Source organism: Lepisosteus platostomus, chromosome 26 (genome assembly GCF_059453375.1).
Source record: "Lepisosteus platostomus isolate fLepPlt1 chromosome 26, fLepPlt1.hap1, whole genome shotgun sequence".
NCBI lineage: Eukaryota > Metazoa > Chordata > Actinopteri > Semionotiformes > Lepisosteidae > Lepisosteus > Lepisosteus platostomus.
Window position 1 is genome coordinate 13,428,440 of NC_142636.1, and position 17,937 is coordinate 13,446,376.

At 47.0% G+C, this 17,937-nt stretch overlaps 3 protein-coding genes across 12 annotated transcripts in view; 1 reads left to right on the top strand and 2 right to left on the bottom strand.

The window, feature by feature from the left end:
• Positions 1 to 352: 352 nt before the first annotated feature.
• On the bottom strand, positions 353 to 5,636 carry LOC148640237 (BTB/POZ domain-containing protein 17-like). The gene is made up of 3 exons (XM_088621414.1): positions 5,497 to 5,636; positions 2,943 to 3,027; positions 353 to 2,159 (listed from the first exon to the last, which is right to left on the bottom strand). Exons 2-3 carry the CDS (start codon positions 2,991 to 2,993, stop codon positions 1,551 to 1,553), a joined length of 660 nt encoding a protein of 219 aa, XP_088477540.1. The 5' UTR covers positions 2,994 to 3,027; positions 5,497 to 5,636; the 3' UTR covers positions 353 to 1,550.
• On the bottom strand, positions 4,748 to 11,765 carry LOC148640238 (interferon-inducible GTPase 5-like). 5 transcript variants are annotated; one of them, XM_088621408.1, is made up of 2 exons: positions 11,012 to 11,765; positions 4,748 to 8,199 (listed from the first exon to the last, which is right to left on the bottom strand). In XM_088621408.1, exon 2 carries the CDS (start codon positions 8,190 to 8,192, stop codon positions 7,068 to 7,070), a length of 1,125 nt encoding a protein of 374 aa, XP_088477534.1. In that variant the 5' UTR covers positions 8,193 to 8,199; positions 11,012 to 11,765; the 3' UTR covers positions 4,748 to 7,067. The 5 variants fall into 5 exon arrangements, with proteins under 5 accessions (XP_088477534.1, XP_088477533.1, XP_088477535.1 ...); XM_088621407.1 differs by having other exon boundaries at positions 11,000 to 11,762; XM_088621409.1 differs by lacking the exon at positions 11,012 to 11,765 and adding an exon at positions 10,155 to 10,947.
• Positions 11,766 to 13,347: 1,582 nt separating this feature from the next.
• The window catches only part of arhgap33 (Rho GTPase activating protein 33), a 61,432-nt gene continuing 56,842 nt past the window's right edge, over positions 13,348 to 17,937 (top strand). For 2 of the 6 annotated variants that reach the window (XM_088621389.1, XM_088621393.1), the window contains exon 1: positions 15,678 to 15,991. Coding sequence is in view for 2 of the 6 variants with exons in the window: in XM_088621387.1 (XP_088477513.1) it covers positions 13,683 to 13,733 (51 nt within the window). In the remaining 4 variants the exon portion in view is untranslated. Of the gene's footprint in view, positions 13,734 to 15,676; positions 15,992 to 17,937 lie in introns of those variants that run through there. The other 4 variants (XM_088621387.1, XM_088621392.1, XM_088621388.1 and 1 more) reach the window with 4 other exon arrangements.

A 17,937-nucleotide genomic window follows, 5' to 3' on the forward strand; every position in this document is an offset into this window, starting at 1 on the left:
GGATGAAAAGTCTTAAAAATATGAGCCCTAGGAATTCCCTACATTGGACTGGGCAGATCTTGAAAATGGATGGATTGCCTAATACAGTTCCATCTGCCACCACTACACTACCACTGTTTCCTAACTGATATTGGGGAACACCCTCATATAAAGGCTGGCAAAGTAACTCCTTCCTCACCTCCCTTTCTCAGTACTAATAAATACGACACCCTTCGTATTTCACAAATCTTATGCTAAGTCATATGCTACAACACAAAATGTTGCCATTTGGAATTAAAATAGTAATATTGGCCTTTCTGGTTTCTTCTATTCTTCTATGCCTTTCAGGAATAAAAAAAAACTGTGACTACTGTACAGTATATAATAACTTTAATGGTGATAACAATGACAATGATAATAACTGTTCATTTATATTATTTTGTTTCATTATATCATTTTTACCTGGTCCAGGCTCTAGGCTCATCCACATTCCCAGGATTTTCACACTGTATGCCAGGCTTTTTCAGCAGCAGCCCTTCCTCTTTGGACCCTGGTGTTCCTGACCTTACTAAAAATACAGCTTCTATTCATGTTTTTAAATCTTGCCTCAAAGCTGACTGTTCAATGGCCATCCGTTTTTAATTTCCTTCTTATAATTTCACATTTATACTATATACTATATAAACGTCTACTGTATTTCTTGTTTACTGTAGTTTTTTATGTATATAATTGATTTCAAGTGCCATGAATATTCTGGATTAAAAGGTGCTAAATAAGAATAATATTGACTGACCATGGTCAGTGGACTCTAGTACTTCAATGGAATGGGGGTGAAAGATTTCAGGCAAAACAATCAATCAGGCATTGCTAGCTGATACAGCCATGAGCCTTTTGGCCTCCTCCTCCTCCTAAGGCCTCTTCCAAAGTGTTTTCCCAATGAAATGGGCGAAAATTGTGTTTTTGTACATGCACTGCTCTCTTTCAGACTTGCTGACCAGGTTCCCCAGCCCCACGTCTTGTCCGTGAGGAATGTCGTACGTTTTATAGTGGCACACGAGCCACTTCTCATCAATGTTTTTGTACAGCAGCAGGCACAGCTTATGGTCATGGTTCTCCCCGCTGAGGTTGCACTCTTTCACTCGGCACGTCCAGGACGGGCACGCACTGCTGGTGCACGAGTTTCCACGGTAACGGTCTTGGCAGCTTCCCTGAGTTGTGATGCTCCAGGAGGTCCTCAACTGAAACAGCCGCGTAGAGAACTCAATGGAGACGCTGGACGAGCAGCTAAAGTTATTCATCTTGCGGGAGCAGCCGAAATTTGGAGAGGTGTAGAGCCGCATGGAGAATGGGGGCGACAGCACGTCATGAAACAAGCTGATGGTCTCGATGGGGAGGGAGTTGACCTGGTAGACCAGCACGCTCTGGGAGGAGAATGTCTCCTTCACTTTCTCGGGTAGCGAATCCAGGAAGCCGGGGTCGTACACGTCCTCGGGCGCCATTAAGGGAAAGCGGACGTGCTTCAGAATCTCGTCGGCGTGGCCCTTGTTCTGCGACAACCACCTCTTTACGGCTCAGAACAGCTCGAACTCGCTCTCCACCACCAGATCGGGCCGGCTCAGCAGGGAATCGAGATATTCCGGCTCTAGGGAGAGCCACTCTGCGGACTTGGCAACAGCCATCATGTTCAAGGCGATGAATTTGTTGCATGCTTCCTCTAGCTCCTTAAAGTTCATGTATGCTGCCTGCTGGCACCAGGCAATGGCTTGGCTGATGGGACCGTTGGTGACGTTCTTCAGGGCAAATTTCTCACAGCCCTGCTTCACAGCCAGGACGCCGTACTTATCCGAGAGCATGTAAATGGGGAAGAGGTTCTCCGAATTGACTGTGATGCAGCCAGTGTAGAAGTAGCGCAGGAAGTCCTGGAAGTAGTCCACGCAGTTGTCCTGCTCTGTCAGCTGGATCACGTTCTGCTTGCTCTCCTGCCAGGAGTCGTTGGAGAACATGTGGCGGAAGAAGTCGCTGCCGATAGCCAGGATGACTCGATGGGCCTTCAGGAAGAGCTTCTCATTGATGACCAGCTGGACGTCGCAGAAATCCTCACTGTTAAAGAGCTGGCAGAGCTCCTCCATGATCTCTTGGTGGTTGTCTAGGGTCTCGGAGGGCATCTTTGTATCCATTTCCTGCACCAGGAAAACCAGTAAAAGCCATGTTAATACATTGCAGTTTCCCACTGAATAATGGAATCAATCCACCCAAGTCTAAATTAACCCAGTTGAATGCAGTAGATGTTTTAATTGTGGAACTGATAATGCTGACCTTCATATAAAGGAATAAATAAATACTTTTTAGGAAGTGAAACAGATTACTCATGGCAAGTTCACTGTGCTTTGTGGCTAATCTGTCTCCTTTGTATCAGACTGTGGCTATGCAGATGTAAAGGATGTTCTCTATAGATTGTAAGGCTTAAAGGAACAGGTTTGCATTACAGTATAAACCTGAACTATGACCAAAATTCCAATAAAGCTAAATGTAAGGTTCTTATTGCATCCCTTTGGAAACATCTTAGGTAGAAATGAACAGATCAGTCTGTTGCACTGCCTGGTTCAGTTCCAATTCCTTTTTTCTTGTTCTAGGGTTTCTTTTTGGCAGTCAACAGGCCCAAGGCCATCACAGGGCTCTGCAGTCCCTGCTGCTCTCCTCAGGCTCACAGCTGGTGCTTTCAAGAGTGCAGTGTGAACCAGCAGGCCGCCTCCCGTACTCCAGCTTTTCCAAAAACAACAGCAGCACTAAAGGCAACTTAACTTGGCTTCCGATCCATTTGAAGGGGATCTTGTCCATTCAAACCTGTGCGCAACATCCCTGGCGCGGGCATGCGTCTTCCCCAGCGTGTGCAAGGAGACAGTTGCACCTGTAGAAGCCCCGCGCGTCGAGAGACGCTTGCTTGTAAGACTCCGTGTGCTTACCAATTCAGGTCTCTCCTCCACGGGTTCCACTGCTTTCCTGTGTTTCTTCATACGGCTCTCCAGTCTAGAGCCTGAGATTGTGTGCCTGGAGAAGGAAAAGAGTGCGGGAGAAATGTTTAAGTCTTAAATTTGAGGTTTTAGAGAATATCCTATGAATATGCTAAGGGAGAACCTGACTGTAACGAACAGTTCTTTCCGGACCCTATGCGGACGACACAATCCGACGAAGTGGGGAAACACTGGGGAAACGTCATGCAGGAAAACGGGGCTGAAGACAGGGGGGCGTGTCCAAGGTGCGCTGGTGCACGGGGGAGGTGTGGCCGAGGCGAACAATCCAAAAGAGTAATCCTTAGAGAGTATCCAAACAAATGGGTAAGTCCAAAACCAGGAGATCCATCAGAACAAGGAATTAAAACATGAAGGCCGGGTCGGAACCGGCAGACAGGGAACAGGAACGGGAACCGAGATTAAAACCTTAACGGGACCAGGCGCTTCCAGGTCCCGGACTCGCACGGTACGGAAACCAGATGCAGAGCCCGGATGAGCGTCAGCGCCTGGCTTTTAAGGTGGGCTGGGAATATGAAACAGGTGCACAGAATAAAGTCTCACGTGAAAGGGCTGGAGCACCCTTAAGGAGGGGGGACTATAATCGTGACACTGACCAGGTGAAGACTATTTTCTGCTGGGAGACGAATGTGCTTGCCAGGTTCCAGTTTCTGTAGCCAATAATCTGATTTGCTTTCCGACGCCCCGGAATAAAAAATGGCATTTTAGGGGTTTTAAAATAGTGGGAGAGGTGTGCTTACAGCCCACATGGATTCACCACCACTGGAGTCTGCATGTCAATGTGTCACAGGGGGAGCTGCAAAGCCAACCCCCTCTGCTGTCCCAGAGACAAGCAGGGGCTCCATGATCTACTGAATCAGAGTGGAGGAAGAGCCCTCTGAGTGACACGAGCCTTGCAGACGGATGGCATTGGGAAGGCCGTGTACGGAGTGCCAACGGGAATTGTTTCGCTAGAGCTGAATAAATGCAAGTGTCACGTACTCCAAGGGAAAAAAAGGTAGGAAAAGACCCTGTTGCGGAGAGTGAGAGAGAAAGCTGAATTCCTAGGCGAACGTTATCCAAGTCGTGAGGCTAGAGCGAGGTTTGGAGATCAGAGGCGGCGGGTCAGAAATCCAGGGGGTCACAAGAACAAACGAGGAGGCGGGGACAATCGCTAACTAGATACACAGCTCAGGCTGAGGAAACCTCAATAGTGAGCGAGGACAGGTTGCAGAGCGCGAGTTTAAATAGACAAAGTGCGTGAGGTTAATTCGTGGGTGCTCGTGGGAATGCAACGGTATCTGCATGCACTTTGTGACAGCAAGTAAAACAATTCCTTCCCCGCGCTGGAATATTCTATTTTCATGACATATGAAACTTTGGTATCCGTGAGCGGTGTAGTTCCAAGAGTGCAGGCTCTCAAGCATATTCAAATAGTCACAACGCAACCAAAGGAGAGGGTTTTCTGTACATGTTGTCCACGAGATCTTCTCCAGCTCAAATGTGCTGTTTCACTTCCCTGTTCAAACCACACGGGGCAGGCTCCATTTCATAATGTCTTTATTATTGATATTCAGGGCCAGGATGTTGTGCATTGTGTGCAATTCTCTCATCTCCTAATTCCTTTACTGGGTGAAGACTTTAAAAGGAGATCTCGCCAGATTTGCTCACTGTTGTTTTGCTTACTGCCTACACACCCTTTCTAACGTATCACACTCTGTGGCCTAACAGCATGAAATCAAGACACATTAAAATCGAAATGTATTTGACCTTTTATTTACACACCGTGACACACAGCCTCCAGGGGAAAAACACATGCTCCAGCATTCGGGAAAATAATTACAACTGAAAATCGAGAGTGTTGTGTTGGATACATGTACACCCCCCTGAGTTGGTGCGTGCAGAGGTACTTTGTAGAAGAACGTTTTGCTGGAATGACAGCCAGAATTCAGTTTGGATTGGTCTGTACCAATTCAGCACTCACAGATTTGGCCATGTTTGTCCACCCCTCCTCACAGAACTGTTCAAGCGCAGTTCAATTGTGAGGGGGGCGGTTGATGGACTGCAATCTTCAAGTCATTTTAAAGGACTTTTTAAAGACACTGTACTGTATGTTGTGGCACACTGTCTAAAACAAGGAAACACGTTTTTTTTTCTAGTTTATGTAGTAGTTTTTCAATGTGTAGCAGATGAAACATAAAGATCGGTAGACACTTGCTTATCATTGCCAGTGAGAGCTGCTGTAAACGATCTAACGGAAGACACCAGGTTACAAGATTTACATTTACAGCTGTACGCCTGCAGTTCAAACTCCTGGCAGGAAAGTTTTTTTTTCGAACCTAGTTGGTTAAGAATAAAGTTTCTCTTTTTAAATAACGTGTACAGGGTCCAACATCAGTCAAATTCTGAGCAATATTCATGAATCATCTTGCAGGTAACGTCGAGCTGACAATTCGCGCTGGCCCGCGGTGTGAGACCTGGATGGCGAGACGCTTTTTTTTTTGCTTACCAGTTTACTCCTGCGAAAAGTCCCCCTGCTTGCTAGCAGTGATTTCCGTTGCTTCGAGCTTTGAAAGGGGGGCAGGAATGGCGGAGTTTAGTTATGAGAAAAAAACACTTTCAATGATTTATGTCATGCGGAGTACAATGTATCCTTGACTGTTGTCCCCGAGTCAGACAGTCAGCTGACCAAAACCAAAAGGCGGGTTTTACACCTTCACTTTCGATATGACTGTTCCTCACAAAGTCAAGTCAGGAAATACAAAAACTGTCCGTTCGTGAGACGACGGACCAAGCAAGGTGATGTTTAACCTTACAGATGTTCACAGTCTGGGGTTTATCTGGATTTCTTTGTGGAATGAAACATGAGCATGAAGGGGAGAATGTTCCTTTTGTTATGCCTTCTTCTGTTTTTCTCTCTCTGTCCTTTCCTGCCCTGCTGCTTTATTACAGACATCCAGAGTTGACACTGAACATGGAACATGAACGTTCACTGGAATGCAAATTCTTACCCAAGATTCAGATTAATACCATAACCTTTAACCCTCATCAATCTCATCCCATAAAGAGCTCTACAGTACCTAGCAGACCTGTCTCTTCACGTGTCTCAGGAGTCCATTGTCAAAAGCCAGTTGAGGACACCTTCTCACCGATGCCTTTGACTGGACAGACTAGGCCAGCAGGTTAGCTTGTGTTAATATCAAGCAGACCACAGAAAATGCAAGTGATCAAAGTGTGTGCTGAAAATCCTGCTCTATAAAAAGACACTTGTCCTTGTATTATTTTGCATAAGCATTTCTTCCCTGCCTCCTAATGAGCTATCAATTTTAGGAATGCTTTATCTGTTAGTTTTAAAAGTGCAAAATAAAGAGCCCCTTGAGCAAAACAAGGTAACAGATTTTGTAATAATAAGTTTGCAATTCTAAGAGCCCAAAGATAGGCAAGGAACAAGCTTACATGAATACAGTAAACCTGTGGTTTAACGTACTTCTCTTTAACAGACTTCTTATTTAACGGACAAAATCTGCTAAAGGGTTTTTTTTTTCCATTAAATTCAGAAACGCTGACTTCCCCACAATAACTGAAAAATGCACAAATAATAAAACAACGTAAAAATAAACACTGCATAAGTTTAAAATTCAGGCATATCACTTGTGTAGGTCAATTGCCTACAAAGGCTGTTCTGTATGCTTAAGCAAATTTTATACAGTCTATTTACAACACATTAAATAAATAGCTTGCATATTAACGTCCAAAATAGGCACAGGAACAATTTTCACTGACTGCGGTCGTTGCAATTGTGAGCATAGATCAAAAGATCCAAAAAGCATATATAGTAAATAAACATTTCTCATATTTTGGCTGAGAAAATGCCATTTGTGATTTACCAAACACCACCCCCCGCCCCCCATATTAGCCTTTTAAACAAAGGGTTTACTGTGCTATATAACTGCCTCAGGAGCTTTCACCACTGAACACCCGAAGGAGACAAGTGTCAGTCAACTTCTTCACATTCATCTTGGCTGTGGAAGAGAGAGCTGAACCCACTCCTGTTATTCTAGACTTTACCACTCATATGTTCTAATCTTTTCCACCCCAGGCTTTTTCCAGGACAGCCTCCGCATCCTTCTCCAGCTCATCCATAGCGGACTTCAGCATCCTGTACTTGGCCGAGAACCGTTTGTTCACTTTCTTCCCCCCTGCGGGGGAGGAGTCCAGCACCCTGGCCGCCGCCGAGTCCTGGCTCTTCACCTGGGCCAGCAGCTTCTTCACCAGGCTCCTGCTGACCTCCGAGGAGATCTCAGACGACAGCGCCGCCCTGAGCTGCTCCACGGGCTGGTCCACCTGCTTGGCCAACCTCTCCAGGGAGGCGCGGTCCAGACCGAAGGACTCCCGGATCCTGGTGAGCAGCGTCTCCAGGCCCCTGAGGTCCGGCTTGGAGCACACGCCAAGGAAGGCCACAGCGGGCATCCCGCCGGAGGTGTGGGCCTCCCTCATGATGTCGTTCCTGAAGGCCTTGCTCTTCATCCTCAGCACCGGGGCCGCAAAGGCGGGGAGGGAGATCAGGAGCTTGTTCATCTTCATCTCCGAAAGGTCCGTCTGCAGGGCTTGCAGGAGGTCCACGAACTCCAGACGTCTCAGGGCCCAGGAGGAGACCAGGAACAGCCTGGGCGCCTCCATCCCCCTCGTCTTGAAGCCCTCCACGCTGCGCCTCTTCCTCTCCTGCAGGCACTCTGGAGATTCCCCCGGGGAGGCCAGAATGATGAAGTACAGGGGTTTGTTGGTTGCCATGACAGCCGCGGAGAGCGTGTAGTAGCTGTGGTCGATGGTCTCCGAAGCGGCGATGATGAAGGAACAGTAGCGACCCAGCCTCATGTCTTCCAGATACTCCTCCGGGTCGAAGTCCGGCGCTGGGGGTGCTGGAAGGTCCCAGATTCGGACGTCTGGATACTTAGGGTTGGGGTACTTGGTGGGCTCGGCGGCGGGTTCCTCTTGACCGCCGGGGGCCGCTCCTTCTTCGTCGTCCCTCAGGCCCCTGACGGCATTGATGAAGGACGACTTGGCCCGGCCCCGCTCCCCCGCCACGGCGATGTTGGTGGTGTTGCTCACCAGGTCCGCGATCACCTCCTTGGCGTCGAGCTGGCTCTTGTCCAAGGCCTCCGTCGCGTTCTTCAGCTTCTTCTTCTTCTTCGACGTCTCCGTCATGGCGCAGCTAAAGACAAAACGAAAAACGTCTTGCATCAGGTGAGCTCTTAGACTCTGCGATCCGTTTGATCTCCTAAAACAATTAAACGCAGTCTGACATTTGGGCCTTCATGCTCTTGAAATGAAACGTGACAACTGTGGCACGCTCAATTTGGGCCCTGGATTTTAAACACCTGGGCAGAGACGTCTACCTACGTTTTACCCTCTAACACCCATTAGATCCCACTCTCGGTCTGTCAGGGTGACGTCAGAAATTGATGGGCATCAGACTCACTGGCCCGATCAACAGCACCGTAAAATCGTCGGCAACTGGAGCCCTAATGCGATGCTGAAAATGAAACGAAGGGTGGGACCCCGTGAATTTAGTATTTATACTGTTTCTGAACGGATATCTCTACATCCTATATCCCAGGCGCTCTCCGTGTCTAGTTTTTCCAAATCAATTCCTAATGACTTTGGTTAAACTGAATCCTTTGACTGAACACTTTATCCAGTTTTTAAAACGTTTAACCACTTCTCCTCGTCCTTAAATACCGACACCTCACACGTTGTGCCGGTCCCGTTAGGTAAATCCCCAGGTCGAGCAATAGATTCGATCCGTGTCTCACACGTGATGCAGGGCTCGGCTGCTCCTCACTCAGCCGGGCGTCGACCTGCGCGAGCGACCGGGAGCGGCATCCGCCAATGAGAAAGCGCCTCGAGTGTGACGTCACCCCGAGCCCTTCCACCCCGCCGGTCCCTTGAGCAGTCAGCACGTCATCCCTAGAGACCTCCTCCCACCCCAGCCGGTTGTAAAAAGTCAAACGATTAGAAGGCAATGTGTCTGTGTCTCGACGGTTGTATTTCAGATCTGCCTGATAAGGCTGTTGAATGTGTAGCGGACAGAAGATTCCGTGTCCTTGGAGCGAAACATTCTTCCCCGCTACACGTTCACAGAGCTCACAGACACTCCTTCTCCTTTCTTCCTGGGAATGCAGGTGTCCAGCGACTTCGAAATTATTATTTTTATTCACTGTATTTGTACAATACAAAAAGCACGGACGTCTTCTAGGAATATTGCTGGGAAAGACAAAAAAAACACCGTTTCCTCGTTTCTGTCATTTCTCATGTGGAATGAGACAGACTTCGAAAAAAACATGGAAGCAGAAACCTTTTTTTTTATGTGTTAAATCTGACGACTACAGGCGAAAGAAGCGAGGTTATAAGTGTGTTTTAATACACCCTGAATTTCCGTATTGCAATTTGCTGTGGAGTAAACTACTTCATTTCCACAGATAACCGCTTCGGGTTTGAATTCGGGACGCTGTTAGACTTCATCCGAACGAAAATGCATACCGGACCTCTTCTGTTTTTGTTTTCGTGTTAGGTGGAAAGAAAAAAGCCCTTTCCTATCTCACGAAGCCCGTATGTGTAATTGCTTTTTTCGTTTTAACGACGGAACAGGAAATAATTCTGTTATTGCGCATGTTTTTGTATTCCGCACAGCAGGGACGCAATATCTTTTTAATATCTCCGAGGGTCTCCAAATAAATGCCCCTGGGCTGTGCTTATGTTCCTGCTTGCTGCCTGTGTGCAGAAAAAAAACAAAATCTTCGACAGATGTTTGTGCCGAATCCGCAAACTCTTGAGAACCAACATATTTTTTTCCGGGACACTTGCACCGGCTTTGAAATAAAAGACGCGTGAAGAGCGATCTTCATTAATGCCTCGAACGACTCCCGACATTTACAGCCACCGTACGCCTCTGTAGTCATCTCAAGTGCGGGACGACCCGCCACAAAGCCGCCGCTTTGGATATCGCTGTCACCGTTTCGCGTCGCCGCTCTCCGTTCGCCGACCCGGACCCTTTCCAACCGGGTTTCATTCCGTTGCAATGGGCAAGTTTAAAAACAAAAATCGACGTTGGTAGACGGGCAGAAATACTCATCGTAGCAAACATTTTTTTTAAAAAAAAATACATACTTCTCTTTCCGCCTCCTGTTTGTATCGGTACAGTCTTTCTGAGCGTAAAACCATGAAAGAATAAAGTTCGTTTCTGAAGAGCTGGTGGCTCAATCGCTTTAGGTTTTGCCACACCCACAGAGTTCCTTCTTAGAAACCGAGCTTTCGAATTACTCGAAAGAGTCGTATTTGACATTCTTAATATCCTCACTTCACACTGATATTAATCTTAACGCTGAATATTAAATACACAGGAGCACATTTGTAGCGTCCATTTTTACTCGCTTTATATGCTGTGTAGTTACTCTGTGCGGTTGTGGGTTGCTGGCTCGTTCTTTCGCTCCAGAAACGGAGGGTTCCCAAGCGAGAAAATGCCTTTTGGCTTTTCTAACCCGTTCGGAAGGTTCGCAGCCAATCGATCCGAGAATCCCATTTAGCCGTCGCCTGAACAAAACCAGGTTATCAGCTTCAACAGCCTGGTTGGCTAGCTTGTTCATAATCCCCCAACTCTTTGTGTAAAAAAAGCCCCCACCCCACTTCAGCTCTCTTCTCAGATATACATGCTCATCCGTGTCATTTCCACTCGTGTCCACCGCTGATTCTGAAGAGGTCGGCTTGGCTTTGTCGCTGCTCTCGAGGATTTTGAATACCTGAACCAGGTACTCCCGTCGTCTCCTCCGTTCAAGACTAAAGCAGTTCAGTTCCTTCAGTCTGTCAGCGCAGGACATACCTTTCATCCCCGCATTATATCCGACTGTCATTCCAGAGCAGCAATATCGATTCGACACCGTAGTGACCAGAATCGTACATAATACTATCAGCGATGCCCTTCTAAGGATCCTTAACCTCTTGTAAAGTACACTCACCTGTATCATTACCTTGAACTCACGTAGAACCGGGTGTTCCTCTCTCACATACAATATAAAAAGGTGCACACAAATAGTGAACACCGATGCCGACACGTTATTCTTCCGTTTTAGTGCTCTTTCGCGTTGCCGCACGAATCTGCCATCCGCGACCTGTTCAATTTCGCAATGCTGGTTTAATCAAGCAGATTAACATGACTATGCCTATTACATGACTATAAAATCCGGTCCTAGTCGCTGACGTCACAGTTTGCGTGTTTCGTCTTGCTCTGTGCGCTCGGTAACAGCTAACAACTAACAGCAAAAAATAAAACCAACAGCTGCAACATGAATTTCGCACGCTTTTCCCTGCAGTCCAAGAAGACCGCGGTTTCACAGGAATCCGGATTTCTTCTTACTTGGTATCCAGCTCCTATGAGTAATCTGGTACGGAAGCGCTTTGCTGCCAACAAGGGAAGCAGAAAAAAACAGCCCCCCTTATCTCGTGATGACGACATGCTTTTCGAATTATCTTAGTGGAAATGCTCATAGCGATGCTCACTTCAGTGCATGTGCAACCTGTTTACGTTGTGCACTGCGCGCATCTAGAAGCTACCGTGAGCTTGGCTGGCACTCGGGTGTAATGATCGCTGTACAGCGCTGCAGAATTTGTACGGATGTCCGTTCGGCGGGGACGGCGATATGATCACTCGTCACCGTGAAATCGGCCCATTTGATAGCACACGCGAACAGAATCCTTACAAGCACGAGGACCAGTTTTGTGGGCAGTGATGGTCCCGTGGTGAACAGTTATACTGTACGTGCAGTCGGTCCCGCCGCTTCAAACTGCACGGCGCTATCGCGTGGTCACGCTGGGCACGCGAGAGGTACTATGTCGTCATTGGGAGATCAGGGCGTGAGATACTAGGAGATGAGGGCGAGGAGTGGTTTTGTTCCTTGGAGGCAGCAAAGATATTTTCCCAGGAAAAGTGGGTGACACGGACGGGAGTTGTTAGACCTTCACATCATTGTATCTATTGAAGTAGGTGAATGTAGAAGGATGAGTACAACAATAATTGTTTACACTTATATAGCGCTTTTCTGGACACTCCACTCAAAGCACTTCACAGGTTATGGGGATCCCCTCCACCACCACCAGTGTGCAGCCCCACCTGGATGATGTGCCAGAACGCGCAGTGTATTTTATGAGGATTATTAGGAGGCCATGATTGATAAGGGCCAATGGGAAATTTGGCCAGGACGCCGGGGTTACACCCCTACTCTTTTCGAGAAACGCCCTGGGATTTTTAATGACCGCAGAGAGTCAGGACCTCGGTTTTACATCTCATCCGAAGGACGGAGCCTGTTTACAGTATAGTGTCCCCGTCAGTATACTGGGGCATTAGGACCCACATGGACCGCAGAGTGAGCGCCCCCTGCTGGCCCCACTAACACCTCTTCCAGCAGCAGCCTTAGTTTTTCCCAGGAGTCTCCCATCTCCCAGGTACTGACCAGGCTCACACCTGCTTATCTTCAGTGGGCTGCCAGGTGTGAGTTGCAGGGTGATATGGCTGCTGGCAAGAACAGAGAGAGATTTATTTTTAATCCTTGCGACGGCTAATACATTTTATAATAATAAAATCCGAAATGTTAAAACAGCTTTTCATATTTGAGCCGGAGAGGTGGAATGATCTTTTGTGACCAGGATCTTTATACATTCTTCGGGTCTTTTAATCCTTCTGGTTAAACAAATGCTCGCCACGAGGTGGCAATATAGGGCCGCTGGAGAATACCGAGTCATCGCTCGGCGATGGACACAGCGGAAATCCCCGAGTCCACCCGAAGCAGCTCGGGGTAGTTCGGCGGGCAGGACTGCCGCCTCGGACAGGACTCCAGTCCACCACAGCGCTGATACACAGGGACACCAGGTCATCTAATCAGCACGTATAAAGGTCATGGAAGAATACGCCAGCCCTGAAGTAAGGTCAACATGTTATGCGGACGGTTTTCAACTCGCTTTTAATTAAGGTGGAAGCAAAACACGTAATCTGACTTTTGATCTCCGTTTTACCAGTCTAATTAAGTAATTAAGGTGGTACCCGAATGATCTCGCGATATCAGACACTGCGTTTGCGGCGGTTAAAAAAACCGGCGGGCTCTTGTGCATTGTCCTTATTTTGGACTTGTCGCAACTTCGCAGTTTTCGGAGTCACCCCTAAATCCTCGATTTCTGACCCCCCCCAAACCCGGATCAATGTCGTTTTCGGCCACAGGAGCAGCTGACGCGCTCCACGCCGTCTTCAGGATCCGCTTACCTCTGGAGGTGAACCCTTAACTGATGAAGCAGGGGACGGCCTCTCCGGGCCAGGAGTGCCAGGCTGGCCTGGGAGCCAACTGATTCATCGGATTCAGTCATTCGGGAGTCCTACAGGAAAGGAAACCATCGCACACGCTGACTCTCTAGAGCAGCGCAGTGGCGCTGTTATTCGCTGTTTCAAATCGCTGTCTCTATCGCGAAAACGCCCGTCTGCCGCTTTAAGGGCCCAGCGCCTGCGGTTCACCCGTGGGTCTAGCGTTTCCTCTTCTGTGGCAAGAATAAACCCAGCAGCCAATCGTAAGTCTAGCTGGCTCCTCTTTTCAAGAGAGAGAGAAGCAGCGTCCCTCCACTCGTTGTTGGGAGGGGGAAACAAAAGTAGTCGTGCAGATGACCAGCGCACACTCCCACTTACTCAAGCCATGCAGCGACGCGGAACAGGTAGGCGTCTGGTTTCTGATCGCTTGGGATGCTTTTGCGTGCGCGAACACCGGCTCTTTCGCGTCCCTGCCCTGCCCTGCCCTGCCCTGCCCGGCGGCGGCACGACGGCCGCTGGGTGTGAGCGCGCTTCTCGCTACCCGACAGCCGGGCTTTGCGGATCACCCATCCGCTGGTCAAAGTTGGCGGCGTTCAGAGCGCCGCGCTGGTCCAGATTCAAACGCGGGGCTCGCTTGAATCGTCGAGCGGCCCCAGGTCTGCAGGAAAAGTCGCGAAGGCAAGCGGGAGGGAGGGAGGGGATTGTCACTGACTTCAGCGGTCCGTGTCGTCCCACGGCTAAAACGCGGCCTCCATCCCTTCCACCTACCAACGCCTATCAGCCCCGGACTCAAAGCCACGCTAGCCTCCTCCTGCGGTCTGTCGGGCTGGCTTCATGTTCAACTGGCTTGCTCCCTTATTGGGGGACGTTCCTGCTGGTACAACGCCTCGACTCCGTGCGCCATTCAACCGCTGTCTTTACAATCCAGAGCTGCGACGTTTCAAACTCTGCCCGCTGTAACCGCGGTAGCCGACGCTTCCCAAGCAGGGTGATCTCTCGCCCTGGCTTGGCTTGTGGGAGCTCCGCGTCGGGGTTCGGCAGATCCGTCGTTTAGTTCGGAATGCTGACACCTCCTGACCCAGCCGGATCCCCTCGGCCAATGTGCTTCGGATTTCCTGGGTGATCCCTTCAGTCTAACTGCAATTGAAAATAAACGAGTCACTCTCTTTGACAAGTGTAGATTTGCCCAAGCAAAGAAAACTAAAGAATGGCGTGGCAGTTCACAATTGAAGGTAAACGTACTTACCGTGGTGAGTTTGAATGGAATTCCCGTTTGAATATGAACTGGTTTAATAGCGCTCATGGACGTATCGAAGAAACAAGGTTATTTTTTTCCCATATTGTGTCTATTTCCTACTTCATGGGTCTTCAGATCTGGTCCTGGAGAGCTCCAGTGTAGCAGGTTCTGTATAGAAATCTGATAGTACTGTATACAGTCAGCCTTTAAATAATCAAGTTGAACACTTTACCCATGATCAAATAAATAATACATAAAATAATAAGTCATCTACATTTGGAAGACAAATCAGTAGGATTGTGAAATAGAATGTGATAAACACAATGTTAAAAACAAAGAGCACTTTACAAGAGCAACAGCTTCTGCTACAACAGCAAAAGAACCATTAAGGATGATGGACATTATACTCTCGACAACAGTGGGAATCGTTTAGTTAAAAAGAAAGAGGAATAGCTGGTTTAAAATGTAAAAGTGCTGGATTCAAAGCAAGGAATGTTGTGTTAAAATTGTGTAAGGCATTGCAACATTCTGGGGTTTAAGGGAGTGTCCCACACTGACAGGCTGGAGGAACTGAGTCTCTTTAGTCTGAAGGGAGTGTCCCACACTGACAAGCTGCAAAGAACTGAGTCTCTTTAGTCTGAAGGGAGTGTCCCACACTGACAGGCTGGAGTCTCTTTAGTCTTGAGGAACAGAGGGGTTTGCAAGGGGACCTGATACAAGTATTCGGAATCCTCAAAGGCCCTGACAAAGTCAATCCAGGAGGTATCTCCACATTAAAGAGTGGAACAGAATATTTGATTTTTGATTTATGATTTTGAAGTTTGTTTTAACCTGAAAATATACAGGTTATAGGAAGAAAAACACCACTAATCATGGCCTCCTAATAATCCCCATCTATGAATTGGCTTCATTACTCTCTGCTCTCCTCCCCACTAATAGCTCATGTGTGGGGAGCGTTCTGGCGCACTATGGCTGCTGTCGCATCATCCAGGTGGGGCTGCACACTGGTGGTGGTGGAGGGGACCCCATTACCTGTAAAGCGCTTTGAGTGGAGTGTCCAGAAAAGCGCTATATAAGTATAAGCAATTATTATTATTATTATTATTATTATTATTATTATTATTAATTTGGAGATGCAGCAAGATTTCATAACTCCCACCGTGAAACACACACTCTGTTCTGAAAACGCGCACATACTGTACCGCGTTCGGTGTCTGTTAACTGATCTTGCTACATGAGGAAATGAGACTTCACTCAAGTTCCTTAAACACTCTCGGTTCTGACAAAAAAATCCCCGCGATAGAAAAAAGGGCTTAGTTCCCTTTTACTCGGTGATGGAAAAGCCAGAAGTCAAACAGAGCGAATCTGGGAAAACTGGATCGGGGTTTCTGAACAAACATCCAAAAAGCGGATCCGAATAAGCAGGTGAGAGTTGTTGTTTAATATGATTTTGTGATGTTGGAAACGAAAATGAAAAACTTCCCGACTTTGTGCAGTAGGTACTGTTGGCATTTCTCCATTTGGCATAAGTGTGTCGTGTAGTCACCCGAAGCGCATATTTGTAAATAAAAATTTCCTCTGTTAACTGTCTGGTAGAATCTACCCATATGGGCATGTGTTAAGATGTTAACGGATCACAATGTGCTCATACAGTACGTTTACCGTTATATTACTGTAGAATTTCACATTCTTTCTTAAAGCGTTTGTCGTCTGTCTGCTTTGCTACTCTGGTTTCTTGAAACCGGTATGTTGTGGGTTCATATCTCAAGTGAGACACCGCTGTTATAACTTATAGCGAAGTAGCGAGTGGCTTCAGTAAAACACCCTTATAAATGGGTGTAAGTGTATTTTTGTTTGCATGCGTTTGTCGTCCAAGGAATCAATGTACAAGGACAGTAGAATAGATTCGTATATTTCATGATATCCTCTTGTGCAATGATGGTATTTAATTCTATTACAGAACGATGAAGCTGAAGTGCGATAATACTGTTTTCATACAGAAGTGATTTTGCACAAGCGTGTATTTATTGATCAACAGTCTGTACCACCCGTTTCACACGTTAGTATCTTAACGCTCTTTTGGCACGGTTCCGATGCTTGTGTATCTTCGTGCGCTTCCACTTGCAGATGTTTATTACATTCCTCTGCCGTGGGAAAAAAAAACACCTTTTAAAGAGCTGGACTGAAAGACGCAACGAGATAATGACGGCGCAGTGACGGGGGCCTCTCTCGAACTGAAACCATGACCAAAATTAATGAACAGAACACCGTCGTTTCACAGTGAACCCATCTTGAGCTGCACATGGCGCCAATTAGAGTCACCCTAGACCTCACCAGGCAAGAACAGGGGGTAAAAAATAGACTCGGAGCTTTAGAGGAAACCGCAAGCAAAGCTACAAGTCTAAGCGCTGGCTCTTACTGCGTCTGTAGGCAAACTTCCGTCTCAGGTATGACATCAGTCCGACTTAAATAGACACTTCGTAAGAGTGCGAGGCTCAACTCAACCGCTCTTCACACGCATGACCACACGTGCACACATTAAACTATACGTTTAAACGTATACTATATATATATACTGTATGTGCACTCAAAAACTGTTTATAACAATACAAAATCTTACCCAAAAGGGAAGAACGCCTTTCTATTAACATTTTAGAAAAACCAAAACAAAGCAACAGGTATATGTTAGCAGGCTTTCGTTAAATTCATTTTTAATGGTGGTTAGTAGCTGCCCCAAGCTGCTTGGATTACATTTATTCTTTTTTTTTTTCATTCTAAGGACATGCAGACTTGATTAATAACTTAAAAGATATTCAAGTCCTCAAAAATGAATGATTTAGAAAGATCTATACAATGTACTGAATTATTAAGGCATTCAACAACAAGAGTCCTGCTTTAGACTGTTCTACTAACGGTTTTAAAAATCTCTTAGAATCAAAATACAGAGCAAAATATATTCAGACAGCCTTCCGAACCTTTCCTAAAAAGCATCAAAGCTTTTTTATTCATTTATGTTGGAATTCAAGGCTCCCCGGTAAACACTGGAGAAAAACCGCAGAGGGTTAAGATGAAATTGTTTGACAGAAAATGATCACGAGGAATCACAATCTAGCTAAGGCCCTCGATTGATTTGATTGGTTACAGTGGTTCCAGAAATGAAAAATGTCCCAGCCAGTATGGGCATGAGAGCCAGAGAAACAGAAGTAAGCCATTTCAGCATTGTGGGAAGAGACATCTGCTACTAAACCTGTATCCCACCTCCAATCTAACTGTACAGAAGACTCACAGCTCACAGGAGTTGGGAAAAATGCAGAGGAGAGAATTTTCCAGAGAATTTTAAACCATCAGTTTATAAAGTCACTGTGTGATTT

Coding starts and splice junctions, on each gene's coding strand:
- LOC148640237 (XM_088621414.1), bottom strand. CDS start 2,993: ATGAAGAAACACAGGAAAGCAGTGGAACCCGTGGAGGAGAGACCTGAA. Junction 2,160..2,942: donor TGGAGGAGAGACCTGAATTG/GTAAGCACACGG, acceptor TTCCTGGTGCAG/GAAATGGATACAAAGATGCC.
- LOC148640238 (XM_088621406.1), bottom strand. CDS start 10,329: ATGTCAAATACGACTCTTTCGAGTAATTCGAAAGCTCGGTTTCTAAGA. Junction 8,200..10,150: donor GGAGGCGGAAAGAGAAGTAT/GTATTTTTTTTT, acceptor TTTTGTCTTTAG/CTGCGCCATGACGGAGACGT.